The 21,423-nt window shown below is 35.6% G+C and overlaps 2 protein-coding genes across 2 annotated transcripts; both read right to left on the bottom strand.

The window, feature by feature from the left end:
• Positions 1–525: 525 nt before the first annotated feature.
• LOC103858327 (NDR1/HIN1-like protein 10) lies at positions 526–6,857 on the bottom strand. Its single transcript, XM_033288037.1, has one exon. It carries the CDS (start codon positions 2,554–2,556, stop codon positions 1,870–1,872), a length of 687 nt encoding a protein of 228 aa, XP_033143928.1. The 5' UTR covers positions 2,557–6,857; the 3' UTR covers positions 526–1,869.
• Positions 6,858–7,083: 226 nt separating this feature from the next.
• LOC103858328 (DNA polymerase epsilon subunit B) lies at positions 7,084–10,206 on the bottom strand. The gene is made up of 13 exons (XM_009135659.3): positions 9,876–10,206; positions 9,627–9,795; positions 9,405–9,558; positions 9,198–9,329; positions 9,025–9,099; positions 8,701–8,805; positions 8,524–8,604; positions 8,280–8,410; positions 8,091–8,185; positions 7,906–8,005; positions 7,682–7,796; positions 7,486–7,596; positions 7,084–7,396 (listed from the first exon to the last, which is right to left on the bottom strand). Exons 1-13 carry the CDS (start codon positions 10,036–10,038, stop codon positions 7,256–7,258), a joined length of 1,572 nt encoding a protein of 523 aa, XP_009133907.1. The 5' UTR covers positions 10,039–10,206; the 3' UTR covers positions 7,084–7,255.
• Between the last annotated feature and the right edge of the window lie 11,217 nt (positions 10,207–21,423).

Raw genomic sequence — 21,423 nt, forward strand, 5'->3', positions numbered from 1 at the left:
GTGATTTCTTGCATCAGCTTCCCGGACTTCAAAACCAGAATCGAATTTGTGTTCGAACCAATTTTGAATTTCGAAGTCGAATCACCAATACCAACAACTTCAAACTTATGTAATTTAACACATCGAGACTTGTCAGGGCGGATTTAGGAAATAATTTAACATGGGTCATTTATGTATATGAACATTTTAAGTATTATTATTTAATTATACATTGCAAATAATCAATACTATTATAAAACATTTATTCATTTTAGATTTTACTTTTAATCTAACAGTTTTTAAAAAGTTTGATAAATATAATTTTTAGCATACAATATATATATATATATATATATGTGAGCGAAAATAAATTATTTATCTTGGAAGACACTAATACTAAATAAAAGAAAGAACATTGACAAAAAAAATAAAAGAAAGATAAACAAATATAAAAATAAAGATAATTTTAGGTAGCAATGTAGCATAAGCAAAAGAAGAACAAAAATCTTGCATGAAAGGTGATTACTTGTGGAAGTCTCCTGGTTCAGTGGTTTGACTAATGATTCATTAATGCTTCTAAATCAAAAGGTCTGGGTTTCAATTCTCAGAGAAAACAGAATTATGTGAACTAAAGGAGAAAATGCTTATAAAACATTTGGCGCAAGGAGTACCAGCAAGCGTGGATCCCATAGAGCGGCTCAAGTGATGCTGTTAGGTGTGAATCCTCATATGGCAGGTAGAATTGTCGGTTGTATAATCGTCTGTAATATTTCTCATAGTTGTAATAGCATAATCATCCAGTCTTAAAAAAAAAAAAGAAGATTACAAGTGGTTAAACAAAAATAGAAAGAACAAAAAAGACATGGTGGCCTCGAACACGAATTAGGTACAAGGGCATGTTTTGACCAAAAGACCAAAACACTTTCATCTCTGTACATTAACACACAAATGGTTTATATTAGTGAGCATGGTGCATGTGCTACACATCCTTTCCTCACTTGGGTCCGCCCCTGAGACTTGTAAGATATAAGTGAACTTGTCAAACGGGTTGACCCGCATCCATATGGACGGATCCACAGCGGTTGAGTCAGTTCATCAGCCCGTGCAGGTTGGCCCGTGGCGGGTTGCGGCCAGAAATGTCTTGTCCAAGCCCGTCCAGCTTAGTTTACTTTTTTTGCCATAATAGAGTTCGCTTGGTCATGAAATTTGTCTCCATATAATTTTTTTTATAAAAAAAAACTGAACTTCTCTAACCTAACGTCAAGGCAAACAATCATAATTGGACATAAATTCATGAGTTTCAGAGCTAGGCGAGATATATATCATGTGTTATGTGTACTTGTAGCCCTAATGTAATCTGATAGACTGATAGTCACCTCTAATAATAAAAATCTTTTGACATAGACACAACTCTTGTCTAAAATATACGTGACTAAGAATCATTACTCACGCAGTAGAACCCATAAATTCTCGTATTCTCCAACAAAAGGAAGCGTAACTAATCTTTGATATATTCTCAAAAGCGGCTCGCTTATGCTACAACCTCTAAAATACCTAATCATAGCAGGGAGAAAGTTGAAATCCAGAAGAACACATCATGTGAAAATGCGTAAACGAATCTTGATAATACTAAAATCATTCAAGTTTGATTATCTTCAATCATGCCACATAATCTACTCCTTATTGCAAGGCAGTAAGATAAGAAAATAGAATCACCAAAAGCAATTTTCGGAGAATGATAATTCCAATTTCCAACAACATATTAGCTCAAAATTTTCTTTTCTTTTTGCTTCTTTCTCGACATTGATTACACTCATCATCGCAAGAAACAAAAGAAATTGGTTACACTAGAGTATTTTTTTTTTAATTTAAAAACTAACTTGTACATTTTCAAAAAGATTTGCATCTCTTAGCGGAACCAACCATCTTCCCTGAGCTACTATTCGCGGGAACACCAACCGCCACGTCATAGCAGTAAACCGTAACGTACCTCCTCCGCCGATACACTCCATACCGGAAAGTAACCGAAGAAGTCATCCTCAAATCGAACTCTACGCTTCCTTCAGCCGCTCTCTCTTTCCCGATAGAATCAGCCAACCGAGCGTCAACGTAAGTCCGGGAGACAGAGAGCGTAGCGTTGATGGGAGTCTCATCTTTCTTCCCTTGATCGAACGGCTGTAATCGAGTTTCAGACAGAGAATCTCTGTTGTAATAGAGAGTGCAGACGACAGCGTTGTAGTAAAGCGACATCTTTGAGTTAGGGTTTTGGAACCGGACCTGGAGGTCCCAGTTTCCAGTGAGATGATTGTTGGAGACGTTGAAGTTGGAGAGGGAGAGAGAGTTGACGTAAGCGTATGGTAATTGGGGACTGACGAGGCCGAAGTAGAGGACGAGGATGAGTCCTAAGATGAGGAGAAGGACCATGGAGGCGATGAAGAGGCGGCGGATTAGGATGGCGCGTGGATTATGATGCGGCGCGTAGTAATGGTTTTGGTAACCGTTGGCGTTGGATTGTTGAGGTGGATCATACGGGTATGGATATCCACTGGCGGGTCTAGAATTCGAGTCTTGCTGCATTGCTTGAGTTTGGAATTGAAAAGACGACAGAATCTGAGAAGAAGAGGGAAACTGACTGTCTTAAGTTAAAGCCAGAAATGCGAACCGACAAGAAAAGGATATACTATTTCTTGAGCGGTGGTATTTTATATTTCGGACACGGTTTTGTTTCATTATTTATTACAGGTTTAATTATTTTGGATATTCAGGTCGGCTTTAGATAGAAATCTAAGGATGGGTCTAAAATCATGTCAAGGAGATGGTTCTGTAATAAATGTTTGGACAGACACATGAATCCCTGACCATCATCAGCCACGTCCACCAAGAGCACGATCAAAGCAAAAAAAAAAAAAGAACGTAAAGTGTTTCTTCTCAACAGAAGGAAATAGAAGGTGGGATGAGACAAAGCTAAGAGAATAGATTATTAATGAGGATGTGGACAAGATCCTAAAAATCAAACTCAGTTCGTCATATGCAAAGATGGATCTAGTCAGCTGACATTACAAGATACTCGGTAAAATCTGGCTTATTGGCTCAGTGCTCATTTACACCAATCTCGGGAAACAATAACATCAAACACAAAATCTGGAACTCGAAGGCTCCACCAAAACGGAAGCACTTTTTATGGAGACTGTTATCAAACGGTTCGGCTATTGGGAGTAACCTCAAAAGACGACATATGATGCAGGATGATCAATGTAGGCATTGTTGTAACCATGCAGAGACAGGGGAACACATGTTCTTTGAATACACCTATATATGTCAAAACAATATGGAAAGCTTGTGGAGTCTCCAATTATATAATCCAAAGCTCTAAGACTTCTTTGGAGGAAAAAAATTTAAGAATGCCTACGATGTAGTTTCTTCACATGATTCACACACCTACAAAATTTGCCAATATGGATAGTTTGGAAAAGCTGGAATGTACTCATAATTCTGCGTAAAAACAACTCATAATACTAATAGTCAAATGGCAAGAACATCAAGAAAGTCAATGGAGAAGACCACCAGAAGGAAGGATGAAGTGCAATATCGATGAATCTTTGAATGACCAAATGATAACAAGCAATGCTGGATGGGTTTATCGAGACAATAATGGTTACTATTATGGAGCATTTCAGGACTGGAAAGCAAGTTAAGAATGCTCTTGAAAGTGAACTACAAGAAATACTTATGGCAATGCAACATGTTTGTAGTAAAGGATTCAGGAAGATAATGATCGAACAAGATTGCAAAAAAAAAAAACGATCGATATACGGAACAATCAGTTACTTCACTAGTTCACTTTGATGCATTAATTGGAAGAGAGATATTATGTGGTGGCAACAAAAGTTTTATAAAAAAAGATGGGTCTAAAATAAAATTTATTATTATTTTGGTTCGATTCATATTGGTTATAAGCTGGTTCAAGATTCGAAATTCAAAATTCAAAATTTGGAATCGTTTAGTACCTGCTATTTTTACATATGGCTTGGTTCAAGTGGTTATTATTTGAAATAACCAAAACATATTCGAAAACCTAAAATTATATTTTTCACATATGGCTTGGTTCAAGTGGTACTATTTGAAATAATTAAAATATATATATGAAAGCCCAAATTTTTTCTCAAATAATCAAAGATATACTCAAAAAAATTTCAAAATCCATGAAATTTACAAAAAAAAACTATACATAAAACATGAAAAAACTACAAAATATTAAAATATCAAAGTTGTATTCATAATAGGTGAACCAGAGTTTTAATTTTTGGTTATGCATTAGTGATAGCTGATATAATTTTATTACATGGGGAAAATATCCCTAAAACATTATTTCAGAAATGATTTTTTAAAATTGCTTATGTATCATCATCATGTTCATTTAAAAGAAAATAGACATGGTTTGGTAAAAAATATGACATTGTTTTCATCTTATTATGACATGTTTAATTTTTAATGATAGAATATTTTTGATTTATGGAAAGATTCTTCAAAAATATAACTAAATCTGGCTACCATAAACTTAAATTTAGTGTATAATATTAATAATATCCCAAAAAGTAATATAATCTCAAATAAAAAAATTAATTCACATCACTTTAGGTGGAATATTTGTAGACCATTTGGATTAAAATTTAAGAAAATGGATATTTAAATTTTTATATTATAGGTAGATTCACTTATCATTGTATATAGATGATTAATCAAGAAGTGTCAGTTGTTTTAGTTTATTTGGATTTAAACTCGATACAATAAATTGGTTGTGTGATTAAAAATTAGTTTATTAGAATAAATATATATATAAGTTTAACTAATTTCATTTATTTTAACTAAACTAAACCAGATAAATATTTTTTTTGATTTAATGATACTTTGATAAAAAAATATTTTTTTTTAATATGTGTATTGGAGTAAAATATGGAAGGGAGGAAATATATATGAAGGAATTCATATAAAGTCATTATATGCATTGTTAGTCAAAAAAGTCATTACATGCATGTGAGTCCGGAAAACAATGCGTAGTACTCAAATAAACCACAACATGTAAAGATATACATATTTAAGTAAACATTTAATATTATATATGGATCAACCTTTTCCTTGTCCTGCCGATTTGTCCTGGGATTAGAAAACGCCCAAAACTTGCAAATTAGAATGCTGTTGTTTGTTCTTCATTGTATTTCTAAGGCTTGCTCTGTGTTCTAGGCTTAGACGATTAAGTTGTATTTAAAGTTTTTTTTTTACCTTTTTGGGGTTATAAGGATCGGATTATGCTCTAGAGCAAAATGAGATTGCCACATCTCTTGTAATCAAACTTTCATTGCATTGTTAATGATATTTATACATTCTTTTAGATAAAAAATGAAGTAACCAATAAACAATGGACGTAAAACTATTAGTATAGATATATGGGTAGACATATAATATATTTAGAATTTGTAAATATACACATACATGTTTGATGTTTCATAATTCTGACAGAAGTTTTCAAATTGATATATGTACTATAGATTTCTAGCTCGAAATGTCAGCGAGCATATTGGTTTTGGTTGTAAAATTCCATAATATACCATTTTGTTATTTCTATAACTCTAACATCTCAGGCAGCAAATTTTCAAATAATCTAAACCATATCTTAGTTGGGCAACAATTTACAAGAAATAGTAATTCTGGATCAAACTATGGATCATGAAGGATTAGCTATCATAAATAAGATAAACCAAGCTATCAGAAGAGAGTAAATATTTTCATACACCAAAAGAAAAGGTAAAGCCAATCAGCATATTCAGCAAAAATAAAGGAAAGACTGAAGCTTCTACATTCAGGATTCGTGATTTGAAGTGTTTCAAGTGTCAAGGCAGAGGTCTCTATACTAGTGAGTGTACCAACAAAAAGTCATGGCCTTGTTGGAGAATGGCGAGTTTGAAATAGAGGATGAATTGATAGAGTACTCTTAGAAGGATCATGAAGAAGATCTCCAATGAAAGGCGAGTTGTTGGTTGCTAGAAGATCAAAGAAAGGTTAGTTGTTGGTTGTTTAACTTACAAACCAAAACGGAGTAGCAAGAGCAAAGAGAGAACTTGTTTCACATTTGCTGTTTGGTACAAGGAACGGTTTGTAGCTTCATTATAGATGGATGAAGTTGTACCAATGTAACCAGTGAGACAATAGTATAAAAGCTTGGTATGAAAGTCAAGATATCCATTCGTTAGATTGAGAATCATCTAACTTAGTAATAAAAATGTAATCTTGATATTCAAATTTTTGAATTTTTATGATGAAATGTGGAGAGAATATGCAAGATAAATGATTTGTATATAAGAATGATATAAGAAGATGTAGAAATTAATTTCAAATGACTTTAGGCATCGATTTTGGTTGTTAATGGTGGTCAGTGTACTTATGACAATGATAATTTTGTAAATAACAAAAGAAATTAGAGATGTTTGAATAAAAATCATTGATTTTAAAGATAAAAATGATATTTTCGTGAATTATTAGAACTATTGGAGTGTATATAGTATGTAATATTGTCATGTTCTCATTTTCACTTTAAATTTAATAATATATTAATGTATGATTAATTAATTATATTTAATATTATATTCAAATTTATCTAATTATTTAGAAATAGGTATTAGAAAGAATTTTTTTATATTTTATTATATTTGTAAAGAAAATATATTTGAAAAAATATTTTCAATAGTATCCTAAGGGCCCCGCTAAAAAGCTATTATGAGTTTATGCATTTTCAAATTTTCGATAATTTGTGCCGACCGGTTGCTTTATATAGTACTCCCTCCGTTTCATATTGTAAGTAGTTTTAGAGAAATTTTTTTGTTTCAAAATGTAAGTAGTTTTCATATTTCTAGGTAACTTTTACATTTATTGAGTATAATGTGACCAATCAAATTAAATAAACTTATTTTTGATTGGTTAAGTTATATCTAACCTATTTAATATACAATACTTTTTAAAACATAATAATTTTCTTAATCTTTGTGCTTTTAGCCAAAACTACTTATATTATAAAACGGAGGGAGTATGATTTATATGCACGCAGTTGCATGATATATGATGATGATAAAATTAAACTATCCATAAATTATGACCAAATTTGGTTAAAATCAAAGACATCTCCGACGACTACGGCAGAGGCATAGAAGAGTACATGGAAGTATGTTTTTTTTGTTCACTCTTCCTTTAATCTTTTAAAGCTCAGGCTTGACTGAAAAGAGAATCAGAGACCAGAGAGTTCGACTTCTTGAGTGGAAGGTCGATAAGCTACGAAGGTGCTATCAGTTGAAAAGGAGCCTGGATTGAAACATGTTGTTCCCCCAAACTTGCAAACCTTTTGCTCACTCGTGTCACCTAATACTATCTGTTTCAAAACAACAACAATCCTTTGGTTCGCTCTTCCAAACTAGGCGGAACAGAAACTATAACGGAGAAGAGGACTTAAGAGTATACCGTATGAGGAGTTGGGTAGAGTCGAAGAGAGTGATCGTAGTTCCAAATGATAGGTTGCACCATGAGAGGTAGAGGACATAGGTGGCTCTGGTGAGTTATTGTGTAGACAAGCTGAACCAAACAAAGTTTCAGATTATTCCCGGAAAACATTTAGAAGCATAAGTTGTAAGATAATGGAGAAGAGAGATGTGATTACGTGCTGAAATGGGTCATCAGTTTCTTCAGCAGAAGGGGGTATTAAGCATGAACGGCGCATCTGGTACAGAAGGTTTTTCCGGAAGAACACAATCTCCTGGTTGTAGAACTTTACTCTGCATTTAACAAATATTTAAAAAAAACTTGTGTGTACAACAACAATAAATCAAATGTTTACTCATAATTCAGAATGATCAACAACAATCGAGTGTACATAGAAATTACCTGCATGGATTGCTTGAAAATATCGCATTGGGAATAACATCTCGAAGCTCTTCGGTTAAAGAGTTTGGTAAGCCGCATCTTGGCAAGACTGTTGAGGGACCTGTCAGATATAATAAGTTGTTATTAGTCATATATCTTCCTCATGGACCCTATCTTTATTTAGAGAGTGATGGAGATGGTAGTACCTGCGTCATCAGGACCTGGAATGAATAAAAACCGACTACTTTCTTTTAGCCGTGGATGGTTTCCAATCATTCTCCCAAGTTTACCAAACTGCTTCCTGAAAATTAAATGGATACATGTCATCAGGAATATATAAGAACATACATCTCGATAACAACTGAGAAGAATGTAACTACAATGAACCCCCTTACCTAAGGCGTGGATAAGAACCAAAGGATGAATTGCATGGGTGAGAGGAAAAGTTTCCCATGAAAACAAACAGGGAAGGCACAACCTCCACACTTTCAAAACCATCAAGAACCTTTTCCAGCTTCCCGAGAACCTTCTCTACGGACAACACATTTTGGCGTTCAAGCAATGCTCTTTAATCGCAAAAGGGAGGCATTATTATCAAAAAAAATGCTAAAAAGCACAGAAGATGGTACTCAGACATACCTCTTCGTCATCCAGCCATATGTCCGACAATATGACAAATGTTTCATTTACTGCTTGTCTTTCTAGGTCTGCAAGTCTAATCTGTGATCGGAAACAAAAGAACATATTCACTATCAAATGGGAATTTTACAGCTTTATCAATCCAACCAAAAGTACAAACAAGGACTCAGGGCATACCCTGTCATCTTTAGTTAGCATGCCATGTCCGAAGAAGTCGTACCCAGAATGTGTGTTTAGTGTTTTATCCCTGTCTTCTAAAGGAGGAAATCCGCATGTAATAACCTAAACCCAAAACATGGGGGAAAAGGTCTTAAAAGAGGAGAGGAGACCACACACACGACTTCGTTTTACATTCCCACCAATATAACTAACATTTTGATGTCACGTTGACATTTGAGTAAAATTAGTATGAGTGTGCACCTTAGAATATACTTAATACATAAATCTCCCTAGTCAAAAAAACAAAGAAACTAACTCAGAATGTGAAGCTATAGATTTTACCTGAAAGATACCATTTTGCATTTCACCTTCTGCCAAAATGATAGTATTCTCAGTGAAAAACCCTGTGGTTATCTTGTACTGACTGTCAAAGAAAAGTACTCAAATAGCAATTGCTATGACTTAATAAATGTAATTAATGATATTATCAACTTTTCTAAGAAAAAAAAGGATATTGCATTGGACAAATCAATCTCAACAGAAGCAGAAAGGTCTTCCAAATAGAAATGTCCATCTTCCAACTGTGATATCACACCCATCACCCATTTCCTTCCGATTTGAACCACTAGAGACTGTATTGGAGATATCTGCTCAGAAAGAAGATGACTTTAACACCAAAAGAAACACACATATTATTATTATTATTATTTTTAAAAACCAACCTCAGAGTTGTCAAACTGAGACTTCTCAGCATCAAAAGCTGGCATAGAAAAAAGCTCAGCGCGAGAAACTCTCTGCAACAGCAACATGAACCGTTCCCTGTAAACTTCTGTTTTCGAAGAAGCCTCACCGTGAACAGGCAGACTACTCGTGTGCCTGTAATGAAAGCTAGTACTTGACCTTTAGAAACTCAACTAACTTTTTACAAAGTAGAAGAAGCTTACTCGATGAACTGCTTCTTAACAGAATCATATCGATACTTTGGGACGAGAAAGGCGTCGATGAAAGCCAAGGAAGAAGCATTGGAGGTAGGTTCCTCCGCGGCATCATTAGCTCCTAGCAAGAGATTAATCACTCCTTGAACTGATTCCGCATCCACTACTGATGAATTAACTGCATTTAAAAAAAACAAATCCCAAATTAGTATATTCGAATCGAATCAATAGAAGTAATCTGAGGAGGGGCATAGATACGATTTTCCGTCTGGAGGTGGTCGAGAAGAAGATCGATGGCTTCTCCTTCATCGTCGCCGGGGAATTGGTCGGCGAAGGCGAGAATGCTGTTGAGAGCGTCGATCTTGAGGCTGTAACCTCTGGTTTTAAATTTCTTCTGTATCTTCTTCCTCATACTACTCATCTTCTTCTTCGGATCAAGCAATGACTCTTTTTCTGAATCTCACAAACCTTTTTGTTTTGTTTTGTTTTGTTTTGTTTTGGTTTGGGCGGGAGAAATCGGCGGGAAATGAAAGCCCTAATCGGTGCAAGTGAAACCTTTTGCTTTTTTTTTGCTAAATATAAATTATCAATAATATTAAAAGGGAAAGAATCCTAAAAAATCTACTTTCAAAAAATATCCTAATAATAATGCCTACTATCTAGGATTAATATTTTGAATCGTTATTAAATTAGTGATTACATACCTTACGATTTCAAATATGATAAAACATTACTTTATTAAACAAAGTTGACATATGCACTTCGATTCATGCATAAGAGCTCATCGAACTGGTATATGCAAATCATGCATTGCTCTTTTCTTCCACCTACAAATAATAAACACGAACAACCAACTTTAGAGCTGCAACATTAAAATGTTATTAGTAATCATTCGAATTGTCATATAAGAAAGTTTTATAACAAAATTAAACAATACTTTTAGTATACACAAATCAGTAGAAAAAAAGTTTTAGCCACATATGTTATTATTTAACATATAATTACTCAAAATTATAGTATAACAATGTATTACAATAATATGACTATAACCCATCAGGATCAAATATATTGAATTTGACCACATGATATATCATTTTTTAAGAAATTAAATTAATTTATTCGAGACCACGAGTTTGTTTTTTTTTTTTTAACTTTGTTAGATTCAAATCATTTTTTATAAAACTACTTCCAATAATAGTGGGCTCTTGGAGTTTTTACCGGATTATATCAGATTTTTAATTAACATTTTTTTTAAATCTGAACCAGATTATATGTTGGGTGCCGGGTATACTGTTTGATCACGGCTCCGAGTCGGATAGCAAAACGCTTCTTAAAATTCAAACATCATAACAAAAAACTCTTAAATTATTTTTTCTGATAATTTTTTTATAAATTCATGCAAATTTTACCAAAATTGTCAACAAAAAAAGATACCCGTGCTTTGAAAACATGTCAAAAAGTAGTACCTTTGAAATTGAATATAGATAAAAATAATATATATTGATGGTTATAACTATGATACAAATATGTAACAATAGAAACTCATTTTCAATTTAAAATAAACAACTCATATCGTTACTACATTTCAATATTGAAAACACATTGTTCTTCAATATAGAATATATATATATATATATATATACTATTAAATTACACATATAATCTTTAAATCTACTTCGAATAAATACCACACTTTGATTTTTTTTTTGAAAAACATAAATTTGTAAGATTTGAAACAAAAGATAAAAGTAGTTTTCTAATCAATATTGGATCAATAGGTGAAAAACAAACTCGCACTTTAAGTGCGGGTCAAAGTCTAGTTATCTATATTATTAAAGTTGAAGTACACATTGAGATTGTTTGGCAACATGAATAGTAGTTAAAAAATAGTAGTGTTTGGAAATATAGATAGTAGTAAGTTAGAAAAAAAATAATGGGCTTATGTTACTAAAAATTTGGAAGTCCATTATATTATATTCAAAAGTAATGAGTCTATGTTACTTGATAATATATATATTCAAATCAAAATAATAATTTAAAATTGATTTATATCAAAAATTCATTCAAAAATAAATATATATTCAAAATTTGATTTTTACTAACATATTTTTCAATAACTATTATAATAATGTTTTCAGTATATATAAGAAAAATACAATACAAAGCCCAATTTCAAACACCAACTTAAATTATGGTTATATATTTCACATTAAATTTAAAAATATAATTTATGTGATTATTTATATGATTGTACGTATAAAATATTATTAATTATAAGAAAACTTATTTGATGGTACGTATAAATATGATTAATTATATGATAACGCATATTTTGTAACGTATGATGACACATATAGGATATATATAATCGTGATTAGGGGTGGGCGTTCGGGTTCGTTTTCGGGTCTTTTTGGGATTTCGTGTTCACTTCAGATCTTTGAGGATTTGATTCGGATTTGGATAATCAATTTAAATAGGTTTGGTTTAAATATTTGGTAGAGAATTAATAATTATTTAAGTATTTTTAGAGTTTTGAGTATATTTTAACTATTTAAGATATTTACGTTTGATTATTTATATATATTTTCAAGCATTTAAGCAAACTTAAAAGTATCATATATATTCTTGATGTTTTTATATATATAAAATCTAAAAATAATTAATATATATAAGTATATAAATATATTTTAAATATCCAAAATACTTCGGTTCGGATCGGATTAGATTTCAGTTCTTCAAATACCAAAATTTTGAATAATTCGGATATTTAATCAATTTTGGTTCGGATTTAGTACTACTTATTCGGATTGGGATCGGTTCAATTATTCGAATTCGAACTTTTTTGTCCAATCCTAAATAGTGACATAAAAATCAAATAGCATCATATTTTCTTTTAAACAATATACCCGCACGGGTGTGCGGGTCAAAACCTAGTTAACATTATTGCCCCTTCCAGCGACAAATCAATGGAGCTAAACCGGGTGGTTTATTTTAAAGATGATGGTTTGGGCGACGGGGCTGATCCGTCTGACATATCTATCATGAACACCTATCCTCTTTTCCAATTCTATTATTATTTAACACATGTCAATTTTATAGTTTTGTCTTTTCTTTTCATATGAGTTGGATTGGTCTTGTCTGACTTGCTCTCCTTATAAATAGACCACTCTTTTTTGCCAATTGATAATCACAAATTTCTCTTTAACTCTTTGCTCCTTTTCTTGTGACTCTCTCTATTAAAAGACAAAAACAAATAAATATGTATTTAATATTTTTAGGCATGATACAATACGTTATCAGCAAGAGCTTTGTTAAATTAGATTTAATTTATGTTTTTTTTATATATTTTATTTTTTATTATTTCAGAGTGATGACCTCTGTTTATTTTTTTGAAAAGATAGGTGTTACTTTCTCTGACTGATTGTTATGATAGGCTATACCTTCACAATCAGAAGATCACATGATTAGCTTTGCATCCATGAATATAAAGTAGTCAAGAATGACACTTTAATCCCAGAAATTTTCCTATTTGCAAAAGATCATTGAACATGTTTTAACCTATTTAATTTCTTTTAATCTTTGTTTTAAGATTGGAAGATAATGGAATAACTCCTTCAGAAGTCTTATTGGAACTCATGTGGATTTATCTATATTCATTCTTTGATTGTGTTTTCATTGATCAAGCTTAAATAATCATCTTGTTATTTCATGAGCTTAATGTCAAACATATAATCATTGATTATTGGGGTTATTTACATATATGTTAGAATAATCATCTGTTAGCTTCAAATTGATATGTTCAAATTAACTACTCTAGGTTATCTATTAGTTATGTCTTTTTTTTTGTCACAACTTATTTTTTTAAAGCTCAGAGAGCAACAAAGTTTACAATCAAAATAGAAGATCCTGGAACCATGCTCGACGGTGGGATGATAATAAAAAGCATTACAAAACATTAAAAGATAGAGTTTTCAAGAGGCGAGTTAATCTCAGCGGTATAAAGAGTCCCATGGAGAAACTTCATCTTTTTTCCTAAAGCGAACTGATAGTCGAAAACGACGTTGATACACCTGTAAGCAACGGTTGGAATGATGACCGACAAGAGCTTTTGGTGAGAAGCTCCATGACCGTATCGAAAACAAAGTCATAACTGACTTGATTTGGCATTGACTAGAATAGATGGACTATGTGAATCCAGTAATGAGTAGATGACTATATCCACGACATTGAAAATATATTGAGGCTTGACGAGAACTTCTAAAGCAACGATGAGCAATGAGTTAAGGCAAGAGCTTCTAGTTTCAGCATTACCGTGAAGGAACCATAGTCTCTAATTCCTTCTATTGTTATGTCATAGTTATGTCTTTCTTTTCTTTTTAGTTATGTCTATTAGTTATGTCTTTCTTTTCTTTTTTCCTTCTATTGTTATGTCATAGTCTCTAATTCTCTTAGGATTGCCCAGAAGATTCACTTTACGATAAACATTTTGTTAAACTCTGCAGCAGAGTCTCTCCTGACACGATTATAGCCAATATGCATAGTTAGCATAAGGTTTATGTATATGATTGTGTTAGCACGGACCAGCGCAAAACCGTACGGTTCAATTATATCCAGTTCATGTTCTTAAAGGATAATGAGAGATGAACTTTTTGGTCTGCAAAAGCTACCCCAAGTCCCAATTGAGACGTAGTTATATTTAAATCGAACGAAACAAAAACGAACAATGTATAAATATTACTACATTTCTCCTATTCAAATACCCGCATGATAATTTTAAAGAATCACATATAAAAATCAAATTAATTATTAATATTTTCACAAAGAATTCATATACTTCCTGATGATGTGTCCCTTTGTGACGGGCTTCTCCAAAATCCTGCCCCATAGAAACGTTCAAACATCTCATCCTCAAGCACGACGATGTCGTTTAACTCGCCATTCACTACATTTTCTTCGAAAACAATTTCAGCCGTTGGATCTTCCTCCTTTAGTCTAGCGTGCACGGTGCTCTCGGCAGCCGCTGACGCAAGTAAACCGTGTCGTCTCCTCATAAAACGTTGCCGTTTGGTTTGTCGCCAAGCTGTTGGAATAGACTCCGATACTATCGGGATTAGATTGAGTTGTTGTACTTAGCTATCCGTAAGATATGGGTAGTTACAAGTATCTAGTTACATAGTTGAGATATTCTCATCTGAGACTTATATATAACCTTGTAACATCTTTCAACGTGATATACAGAAAACCATTCAACTCTTCCTTTCTTCTCTGTTCCATTACATGGTATCAGAGCTTGATTTTTTTTTCTTCTCTTTGACTTATAAACACTGAAACAAATTTCAGATTGACGATGTCGACCGACTCGAACCCGACAACAACAACTGTAGTGAGAAGGAAGATCTCACCCTATGACTTGAGCTCTCAGGATAATCCTGGAGCTGTGATTTCACACCCTCTGCTAAAAGGGACGAACTACGATGAATGGGCCTGCTGGATCAAAACGGCGTTATGCTCTCGCAAGAAGTTTGGGTTTCTTGATGGATCTATCAAGCGACCAGAAGAAGGATCTGCCGACTTGGAGGACTGGTGGACGATTCAGGCGCTCTTGGTGTCTTGGATCAAGATGACAATTGAACCAACTCTCAGATCAACAATCTCCCACAGAGATGTTGCTCAAGATTTATGGGAGCACCTGAAACGACGATTCTCGGTTTTGAGTGGACCTAGGATCCAGCAGATTAAGGCTGAACTGGCGTGCTGCAGGCAAAGAGGATTGGCGATTGAATCATACTTTGGGAAGCTCAATCGTATTTGGGATAACATGGCGAACTATCGTCCTCTTCGAGTCTGCAAGTGTGGAAATTGTACTTGTGATTTTGGTACCCTCCAGGAGCAAGATCGTGAGGAAGATAAGGTGCATCAGTTCTTGTACGGACTCGACGATGCTTACTTTCGTTCCTCCCTTGTCTCTCGTACACCGCTCCAACCTATGGAGGAGGTGTATAACATTGTACGCCAAGAGGAAGATCTGAGAACAGTCCACAAGTTGGAGGAAGAAGATGCAGTGAAGGAGGTCACGGCTTTTGTTGCTCAAGCAAAACCTCGTGGGCGTAATGATGAAACAAACAAAACAAGCTTTTGCAAGCACTGCAACCGCTCAGGACATCCGACTGAAAGCTGTTTTGCGGTCATTGGCTACCCAGAATGGTGGGGAGACAGGCCAAGGGCACGAACAACACAAGGAAAGAATCGCCCAGGTTCGTCATCCTCTTACCGTAATGGAGCTGGTCGCGGGTCTTCTTCATTTGCGAATGCGGCTCAGGTCGGAGGAACACAGCAGACGGCACAGGCGAACTATGTCATAACAGACAAAGATCGTGATGGAGTAGCTGGCCTCAGCGACCACCAATGGAGAAGTATTATGACAATCCTCAACGCCAATGCCGGAAAGAATAACACCACTGAAAATTTGACTGGTATGTCTTCTACTCCTACTTGGATTTTGGACACTGGAGCGAGCCATCATTTGACTGGCAAGCTTGATGTTTTACATGATATACGTGATATGGAACCTGTTTTGATTATATTGGCTGATGGACGTGAGAGAGTGTCTGTTAAAGAAGGGAAAGTCAGAATTGGTCAGGGTTTGATGTTGAATTCAGTCTTCTATGTTGAGGGCATGCCTTCTGATTTGATTTCAGTTGGGCAGCTAATGGATGAAAACCGATGTGTTGTACAAATGGCTGACCAGTTCTTGATTGTCCAGGACCGAATCTCGAGGATGGTGATTGGAGCGGCTAAGAGGGAGATGGGAGCATTCCACTTACGCAGTATGGAGAGCGCAGCTGCGGTCACAACAAAAGCAGAAGAAACGTTTGACTTGTGGCATAAGAGAATGGGACATCCTGCTGCTAAAGTTGTTTGCTCACTTCCTGTAATTTCTGATTCAGTTTCAGTTTGTTCTACTTTTCTGAATAAGGCGTGTGATGTCTGTCTCCGCGCCAAACAAACAAGATCTTCTTTTCCAGTTAGTATCAATAAAACTTTCAGAGCTTTTGACATGATACATACAGACTTATGGGGTCCTTATAGAACACAATCATATACTGGCGCAAGATATTTTCTGACTGTTGTTGATGATTACTCTCGAGGGGTATGGGTTTATCTACTCAAAGACAAAACAGAGGCCCCTACACACTTGTTGAACTTTCTTTCAATGGTTCAAACTCAGTTTCAGACACAGATTCGCACGATCAGAAGTGACAATGGCTCGGAGTTCTTATGTTTGAAAGATCAGTTCTCAAAGCTCGGCATTGTTCACGAGACCTCGTGCGTCGGTACTCCCCAACAAAATGGAAGAGTGGAAAGGAAACACCGTCACATTCTAAACGTCGCACGGGCTCTTCGGTTCGAAGCTTCTCTTCCGATAGATTTTTGGGGAGAGTGTATCCTTACCGCCGCCTATCTCATAAACAGAACCCCGACTTCTCTCCTGAATGGCCTCACACCGTACGAGCGGATTCACAACAAGGCTCCGACTTTTGATCATCTCAGAATTTTTGGCTCCTTGTGCTATGTCCATAATCAAGGAACCAGAGGTGATAAATTTGCCCCGCGAAGTAACAAGTGCGTGTTTCTTGGATATCCCTACGGAAAGAAGGGATGGAGAGTGTTTGATTTGGAAAAACAGGAGTTCCTAATATCAAGAGATGTGATCTTCTGTGAATCTGAGTTTCCTTACAAGAAACAAGCTATCACAGAAGGTAAAGACAGTAAAACTCCAAAGTTATGGGAACCGATCACCGGAATTCCATTTTGTGAAGAAGACGATGTTCAGAATTTGGTGACGCGACAAAACCTCAACTTGGGCCCTGTTCAGAACCAAAGCCCAGTAACAACCAGGCCCAGCCCCGCTTCAACATCAGCCTTGGCCCAACCAATACCTGTTCAGACGTCTTCAACTTCGTCTTCAACTTTGCCCTCTCCGACGACAACGACAGCAGAACCTTCCGATCCTACTGACACACAGCTTGGTCGGGGACATCGATCACGGAAACCTAATGTTACGCTGAAGAATTTTGTGACGAACTCTGCACAGACCCGGATTCTTACGACTCAGACAAGAGGAAACAAGGACCTACTGTATCCCATTTCCAAGTACATGAGTTTTGAAAGATTCTCAACACGCCACACAGCTTACCAAGTATCTATTGGTAAGATAACTCCTCCAAAGACATATCAAAAAGCTGTGTTGGATGAAAGATTCAGAGACGCTATGGGAACAGAGGTCGTTGCGCTTGAAGCAAACAGAACATGGGATATTGTCGACTTGCCTGCAGGGAAACGAGCCATCGGCTGTAAATGGGTTTATACAGTGAAGTATAGGGCAGATGGAACCATCGAGAGATTCAAGGCACGTTTAGTAGTTCTTGGAAATAAACAAGTTGAGGGCGTAGACTATAAGGAGACGTTTGCGCCGGTGGCAAAGATGGGAACAGTGAGACTGTTCTTGGATGTGGCTACTAAACGAGGCTGGGATGTCCATCAAATGGACGTTCATAACGCCTTCTTACACGGAGATCTCCCTGAAGAAGTGTATATGAAACTCCCACCGGGCTTTCACTCTAAAGACTCAACAAAGGTTTGCCGCTTACGCAAGTCATTGTATGGACTTCGTCAAGCCCCACGATGCTGGTTCGCGAAGCTGACAACAGCACTCACGTCGTATGGCTTCAAACAGTGCAAATCAGACTACTCTCTATTCACATATACAAAAGGTGCGGTGAATATACAGATTCTGATTTATGTTGATGATCTCATAATTACTGGTAATGTCCCGAAAGAAGTGGAGTTCTTTAAACGCTATCTAGCTTCATGTTTTAAGATGAAAGACTTGGGGCTACTGCGTTATTTTTTGGGAATTGAAGTTGCAAGAAACAAGACGGGAATGTACTTAAGTCAGCGTAAGTATGCGCTAGAGATCATCGAAGATGCTGGTCTTCTCAACTCAAAGCCGGCTAACTTTCCTATGGAACAGAATCACAAATTGGCTCTCTCTGAATCACCACTACTATCTCAACCGGAAAGGTACAGACGATTGATCGGACGCATGATATATTTGGGTGTCACAAGGCCGGACTTGGCATATTCCGTTCATGTGCTCTCTCAGTTCATGCAATCTCCACGGGAAGATCATTGGCAGGCAGCACTTCGAGTTGTCAGATATTTGAAAGGAAATCCAGGTCAAGGCATATTGCTGCGGGCCAATGATAGTTTACATATTACTGGTTGGACAGACTCCGACTGGGCAAGCTGTCCTATAACTCGCCGCTCAGTCTCAGGGTATTTTGTTCAACTGGGATCATCACCAATATCGTGGAAGACTAAGAAGCAACACACGGTGAGCATGTCTTCAGCAGAAGCCGAATACAGAGCTATGGCATATCTTACAAAAGAACTCATCTGGTTGAAGCGGATACTACAGGCGCTTGGAATTCACCATGATCAGCCGATTACGCTATATTGTGACAGTAAGGCGGCTCTACACATTGCTAATAACCCGGTATTTCATGAAAGAACGAAACACATCGAGTTGGACTGTCATTTTGTTCGAGATGAAATCTTAGCTAAGACTATTGCGACGTCCTATGTTTCTACCACTACTCAACTTGCAGATGTGTTCACGAAGGCTCTTGGAAGATCAGAGTTTGAAGGATTCAAAATCAAGTTGGGCATTCAAGACTTGTATGCTCCAACGTGAGGGGGGGTGTTGGAATAGACTCCGATACTATCGGGATTAGATTGAGTTGTTGTACTTAGCTATCCGTAAGATATGGGTAGTTACAAGTATCTAGTTACATAGTTGAGATATTCTCATCTGAGACTTATATATAACCTTGTAACATCTTTCAACGTGATATACAGAAAACCATTCAACTCTTCCTTTCTTCTCTGTTCCATTACACAAGCTTTCTTACAAACGGCCGCGGGAACTCTATACACAGCGAGAACAACTAGGTTAACCACGGCGCAAGGACCGCAACACCACACGGCCGCACACTCAGCTGCGGCTCCTCCCGCTACCTCTCCCACCTTCCTCCTCTCCGCGTGTTTGATCATCTTGGTCGGTGGAGAGTTTCTTTCTTCTGATGTCAGTATCACGTGACGAGTCATACGAGAGAGATGAGAGCGGCGAAAGTCTCAGGGATCTTCAGATGATAGGGAAGATAACCGTCTCAGAGAAACTTGATTTCCCCAAGAAAATAGAATCTAGTGAAAATTGACCTGTATTGGCTCAGGTCATTCATCATTGATTCTGGTTAAGTTGCCAATCAAATCATGATGATCCCTGGACGAGAAATTTTTTTAAAAAGGGTGGATCACAAATAGAAATAGGAGGAGGGGAGGGTGCAGATGAAACGATAATAGCACTTGTATGGATTTTCTCGAAATTCGCTGGAATTTTCTGTGGAAGTGAAAGATTTTTTCCCAAATGTCTGGTCAGAGAAAAATAGAAAATAACGAATTTGAGATTTTGGTCTTTTTTCCTAAAACTAAATAACTAAAAATAAAAATTTGGGCCACACATGACGCAACTGATGTTTGGAAGAAAGTCATTTTTGGAGTTCTCTTCTCGACAGTAACCCACCAATCGTTTGCTTATCAAAGCTCCTGAATTTCTATCTGTCTGATTGTTTTTTTTTTGTGGAACTTCCAGCGGTGTAGGACCATTCATTAATCCAAATGTGAAATAACAAAAAAAGAAAAAAAAATCAAATGACAAAACCAAAATATATTTGTTTTATCACTTTTGTATGATAAGTCTTCCAATGGGTCTACGAGGAAATATATTAGATATAGGATTATCTTCAGTCTATTATTCAAGTTTGACATTGTTTAACAAACCAAACCAAAATAAAACAACCAACATAATACAAATTTGTATAACATGCTCTTAACATCTTAGATAATGAATGTCGCATGTTGTTTCCAAAACAAAGACGATAAACAATAGAAAAATCTACAAATCTACTTTTTAATCTTATAGCTCATTTAACTTCGTTAAGAAGTTTGGTCATGCTTACAAGGGCAAAACTAATATCTAATGTGTGCATATTGCTATAATATGTAAATAAGATATAAGTAATAAGCAGCGAACTTGAATTATTAGGAGTGCATTCTCAATTTTTGCCATCTCATACACCAAAGTTGTAATGATTTTGTATATAAAATTATAAGTAATAATATTATTATGGGTGCACATCCCCAACAAATATTAACCTGCTTTGCCCTTGCACACGCTTCTGTCTCTTGTATCAATTAGTACCAAAATGTTGTCACAACAATAATTGTAGCATGCAATCTGTAGTCCAAGAAAGAGCCTCAGGCTCTACATGTATCAATGACACTCTTCTCATTTGATTCTTAGCTCCCAGAAGTTGAATTTGCCATGTAGATCATTTCCAAACACATTCACAACCATTAAGAATGAGTTATGTTTCCACAATCCATCAACTGTACAAATCTTTTGGCTTGGATAGATATTATGTTGTTCCTCATGTACTTCCATCCTTATAATATTAGCCTCAGACCATGTTTGGTATTCTAATTTCCCATGTCTACCCGTCTCCAAGGGATCCATGTTGATTCCTCTAAATGATTTATCATTTTGCTTTTTTCACATATATCAAATTATCCATGAGTAAGAGTTTCTAACCATTTCCAGATCTTCAATGTTGTTCTTACACTAAAAGAGATAATCTGTATTTGTATATGCACTCGAACTGTGGAATACTAACGGGGAGGAAGG

Source organism: Brassica rapa, chromosome A03 (assembly GCF_000309985.2).
Source record: "Brassica rapa cultivar Chiifu-401-42 chromosome A03, CAAS_Brap_v3.01, whole genome shotgun sequence".
NCBI lineage: Eukaryota > Viridiplantae > Streptophyta > Magnoliopsida > Brassicales > Brassicaceae > Brassica > Brassica rapa.